Consider the following 5,425-nt stretch of genomic DNA (forward strand, 5'->3'; position numbering starts at 1 on the left):
ACTCTGAGCATCATTTCATGTGCCTATTGGCCATCTGGATGTCCTCTTTGGAGAAGTGTCTATTCAGGTCTTCTGCCCATTTCTTCACTGGATCATTCATTTTTCGTGTATGGAGTTTAGTGAGCTCCTTGTATATTTTGGATACTAGCCCTTTATCTGATATGCCATTCACCACTATCTTTTCCCATTCTGTCAGTTGCCTATTAGTTTTTTTTATTATTTCCTTTGCCTTGCAGAAGCTTTTTATCTTGATGAGGTCCCTAGACCTCAATCACAGCAATTTCTTCCTTGTAGTTGTTTTCAGAGTAGCCACTTATCCCCCCTGCCCTTCTCCTTGCTCTGTCTCCTAGAGCTGGGGCTTTTAACCTCAGAACTGTGAGCCTCATGAAATGACACATTAAAATACTGTTTCTGTAGGTACAAATACATCCTCCTGGAGGAAATCCACATGTTAATCAAATCTCAAAAAAGGTCTGAGTATCAAAAAAGGTACAGAATTAGGCTCTAGGGAAAATACTTGTGATTTAATAGTCCATGGATCCTCCACAGGGCTTAGCATCTGCCTTTACATGGATAAATATTTGTTGATTTAAAATTTTATTAATAAAGTATAAAGTCAATATTAGATATATCAATATTTATCTATCTTTTAAAATATATTTTCCTCATTCTCCCATCTGAACATAAAATATACTGTTTCTGAAAGAATGGTGGTTACTAGGGTCTTGGGAGAGGAGGGAATTAATAGTTATTGTTTAATGGATACAGAGTTTTCAATTTGGGAAGATGAGGAAGTTCTGTAGCTGGATGGTGGTGATGGTTGCCCAAGAATATGAATGTACTCAATACTACCGAACTGTTATGTTTTACCACCACCACCACAACAAAAAATACTATTTTTATTCTATGATATTAATGACCTATTGATTATAGGGTAGACTCTTCATAAAAAAAATGAATAAAGAACTATTACTGGTTAAATTTTAGCATGTAAGAAAGAAATCCTTGAAGAAGGAAATCTAACCCTAATCTACATACTGTTGGTTTTAGAGTATAAGCATAAATTAAAATAGAGTACTATAATCATAAAACCTGTCCAAATAGAGGGACTGTTATCTGAGTGAACAAAAGTAAATTCCTTAGGGCTATCAGTAGCTGTGTGAAGTAAATTAAACTTTTTCAAGGTGCCAAGTCACAATTCAGGGAACATGTGATAGTTTAGCCCAATTGTATCAATGTATTATCCACATAAGTAATGTAAGCATTTTGGAAGCCTGCAACAAGAATGTCAAGGTGCCAGAAGCACATTTTATTCAGTAAATGTTTAGTGAGTACTCTTAAGACTTAGAAATATAAAAATCCCAAAACTACTTAAAAAAAGAAAAAGCAGACTATCTAGTAAGCTGATTATAAAAAAACGTACTCAACTACTTTCCTATATTACTTCACTTTACTCCCATCTCATACTTTCTAGCTTGCTTCACTAAAGAAAAAGTCTCAGACTCCATTAAAGTTACATATATATTTAAATATAAAAATATTCATTTTACTGCCTTCTGGGGCAACGTCAAAAAATTTTATCTTAATGAAGCTATATTGATATATTTTTTTAATTTTAAAAAATTTTTATTTTTGAGAGAGAAAGACAGAGTGCAAGCAGGGGAGGGGCAGAGAGGGAGACACAGAATCTGAAGACAGGCTCCAGGCGGGACTCGAACCCACAACTGTGAAATCCTGACGCTCAACTGACTGAGCCACCCAGGTACCCCTATATTGATATTTCTGACCAATGTGTATATCTTATCAAAAATCTAGCTTCTAAACCTTTTGCTCATTAAATGGCAGCAATATTTCTTGGTTATTTATTATGAATAGATAAAATGCTTATAAGTAAGAGAAATTTACAATTATTTCTCCACTGGAATTTAGGAAAATCCTTAGAAACCGATTCAACATAAAAGCTAACAACTGATATTTAAATTCCATAACATAGAAAAGATACTACCAGAATAAAATATTGTGTAGTTGATGAAAGCTAGTAGGTTTATTGCTCCCTTGACTTTTACATTAAATAATTAGATGAATATAAAATTTTCCCATTCTCATATTTATCCAAAATCCAAATTTTCCTCATGTCTACTTCTAGACACTTAGGCACTAGGCTGTCCCTGCATGACAGCTGTGAACCAAACAGCCATGTTCTACCTAAACAATATTTAATGGTTATTGTTTTTCTAGAACACAGATTTATATCATCACCATGTTTTTGTAAATATATTCATTCTGGTAATATTTTGAAAAATTGAATTTATGAATCTGATCTATAAAGACATTGATAAAATGATTGTTTTTAAGACATAAAAATGTTTGCCTGTCATGGAGTTTGTTTTTCTGGATAGCAAGAGCAAAATACCAAAGACAGCACAAATTAAAGTTTAAGATTACCTGAAATGGGAATATTCTGTGAGATTGATAACTGTACGTCTCCAGTTCCGGGTGGCATGTCAATAACTAAATAGTCCAGTTGACCCCAATCTACCTAAAAACCAAGATGACACAAATAACATCATCGTATAACAACTGCAGTGAATAGTGCTGTAAACAAAAATAAACATTAACAACAAATCTAAAACAAGAGCTTTCACTTAAGCCATTACTAAGTGTGAGGGACTATGCTAAAGGCTAAGGATAAATGAATAAGTAAGAGGGGCACCCAGGTGGCTCATTCTGTTAGGGGTCTGCCTTGGGCTCAGGTCATGATCTCATAGTTCATGGGTTGGAGCCCTGCATCCAGCTCTGCACTGACAGCTCGGAGCCTGGAGTCTGCTAAGGATTCTGTGTCTCCCTCACTCTCTGCCCCTCCCCCTCTCGTGTTCCCTCTCTCTCTCTCTCTCTCTCTCTCTGTCTCATTCTTTCTCTCCCTCTCTCTCTCTCATTTTCAAAAATAAACATTTTTAAATAATGAATAAATAAGAGACCAGTGCCTGCATCTAGCAGACCCTCTACGCACACTACAGTAAAATTTCCAAATGACCCTTCCTCCCTTGCCCTACCCTCCCAACACATACACATATACTAAAGTTGAACCCATTCCACAGTGGTTTCTATTCAGAACCAATAATTTTTTTTTTTCCATTGGAAGCAGCACATATTTTACCTAGGAAGGCCTTAGTTTTGTGTCCTTGGGTTTTTTGGTACAGCATTTCCTATGACAGATCCTAATATAATTTTTTAAAGTTTACTATTTTCCTTCATAAAACACACTAATAATGATAACCAAAACTTAATAAAAAGAAAAATTTAGACACAGAACTAGACTTCCAAAACTATTAACATTTTGATTATTTCTTTTCAGGCAGCTTTCTAAGTATCTATAGCGAGAAAATTCAGCTATGTTACCAAGTCCTTAAGGGTCAATCTCAATTTATATAGGTCTTAAGGATGCCACAGGCTCTTTTCTCCTGAGACAGCTCCTCCCTACAAGTCCACAGCACGATCTTCTCATTTGCCTAAGGTAGAAGCATGGAATCATACCTTCAACTCTTCCCTTTCCCTCACTGGCACTAGTCACTTATTCTGCCTTCTAAAAATCTCTCAAGTGTATCTAATTCTCTCTTCACCCCTTGCCAAGAATCCAATGGAGAGACAATCATCTTTCACTAAAGCCTCCCAACCAGTCTCTCTGCTTTGACACTGTCCATCCAGTCTGTTCCTACCCCACTGAAAAAAGGTCCATCTAAACTGCAAATATGATAGTCCCACTTTTGTGTTTAAAATTCTTCTGTTTTGGGGTACATGGGTGGCTCAGTTGGTAAAATGTTTGACTCTTGAGATCAACTTAGGTCATGATCTTGTGGTCATGAGATTTAGCCCTCTGTTGGTTCTGGGCTAAGTGTGGAGCTGCTTGGAATTCTCTCCTTCTCTCTCCCTATCCCTCCCCACCTGCATGTGTGCATGAACACATGTTCGTTCGTTCTCTCTCTCTCTCTCTCTCTCTCTCCCCCCTCTCAAAATAAATAAATAAATAAATATTTTTTAAAAAATAAAATCCTTCTATTACTTTGAGGATGAAGTCTGAGCTTAAGCTCCAGAACACTCTACCTGGGTCTTCTTCACTTGCTAATTCATCCTCATTCTGGATCCCAACTTGAAATTTTCTTCCCCTAACTTCTATTAGATTCGACATGGTGCTCCTACTATTCATTCATTTACTCCTCCACCCAGAGAAGCAGTGCCTACTACATATTAGGCATTGAGCTAGGTGTTGATGATTAAATGGTACCACGGTTTCTAGGCTCAAAGAATTTATAATGTAGGAGACAGATATTAAGCACATAATGTAATAGCCTGTGCAAAGGCTATAGGTTAGTGAATGTAAGCAAGTGAAAGAAGATCAACATAGCTAGAAAAAATGAGTAAAGGGAAGGGTGACATTCATTTACTATTGTTTCATGATGGGTACCATGAACCTGACTTAGAATGCCTAACACACAGACTACACAGCAGATTATCAGTAAGTCTTCTCTGAAGGAATGAAGGAATGAACACATGAAAATATTTGAGATTTTTTAAAACCTGAATGGAAATCATACTGTGTATATAATCTCATATTTTGCTTCTTAAAACTTAATAATATGAAATAAGCCTTTTCCAAATATAAGCATATATTTTTAAAATTAAGATTTAGATGACACAGGGCCAAATAGATTCATTCATGTATTAACACACATATTTATTGAGAACTGACTAGGTGTCAGGCACTGTTCCAAGAGATAAGGATAAAACAGTGGGCAAAATAAAGTCCCAGCCATTCCCAACCACTGTGGAACTAACAGTTTAGTGAGGAAGTGAGGCAGACAAAGAGAAAGAAAGCAAATCAGTGAGTAAAAGTGCTATAAAGAAAATAAGTATCCCCTACTATACAGAATTATTTGGTTCCTAATTTAGATACCTAGATCAAACAACAAGAGATCAAAAAAAAATCTCTTCAAGAGGTGCCTGGGTGGCACAGTTGGTTAAGGGTCTGAATCTTGATCTAACAGTTGTGAGTACAAGCCTCACATTGAACTCCGTGCTGCGCATGAAGACTACTTAAAAATTTTTGTTTAATAAAGTAAAATTAAATTAAGTAATAAAATAAAAATATCTTCAATTCCTGAATTTCAGACAGCAAGTAGTAAGAGTTCAGATAGCAAAGGAGAGGACATCCAGATGGCCTACAGGCACATGAAACGATGCTCAACTTCACTCATCATCAGGGAAACACAAATCAAAACCACACTGAGATACCACCTCATGCCAGTCAGAGTGGCTAAAATGAACAAATCAAGAGACTATAGATGCTAGCGAGGGTGTGGAGAGACGGGCACCCTCCTACACTGTTGTTGGGAATGTAAACTGGTGCAGCCGCTCTGGAAAACAGTGT

The 5,425-nt window shown here is 36.4% G+C and overlaps 1 protein-coding gene across 1 annotated transcript in view; it reads right to left on the reverse strand.

The window, feature by feature from the left end:
- NUBPL (nucleotide binding protein like) overlaps positions 1-5,425 on the reverse strand; it is a 206,600-nt gene that overhangs the window by 43,446 nt on the left and 157,729 nt on the right. The window contains exon 7 of the mRNA XM_029951167.1: positions 2,446-2,539. Coding sequence (XP_029807027.1) covers positions 2,446-2,539 — 94 coding nt within the window. The remainder of the gene's footprint in view (positions 1-2,445; positions 2,540-5,425) is intronic.

The sequence above is a fragment of the Suricata suricatta genome, chromosome 9 (genome assembly GCF_006229205.1).
Source record: "Suricata suricatta isolate VVHF042 chromosome 9, meerkat_22Aug2017_6uvM2_HiC, whole genome shotgun sequence".
Lineage (NCBI taxonomy): Eukaryota > Metazoa > Chordata > Mammalia > Carnivora > Herpestidae > Suricata > Suricata suricatta.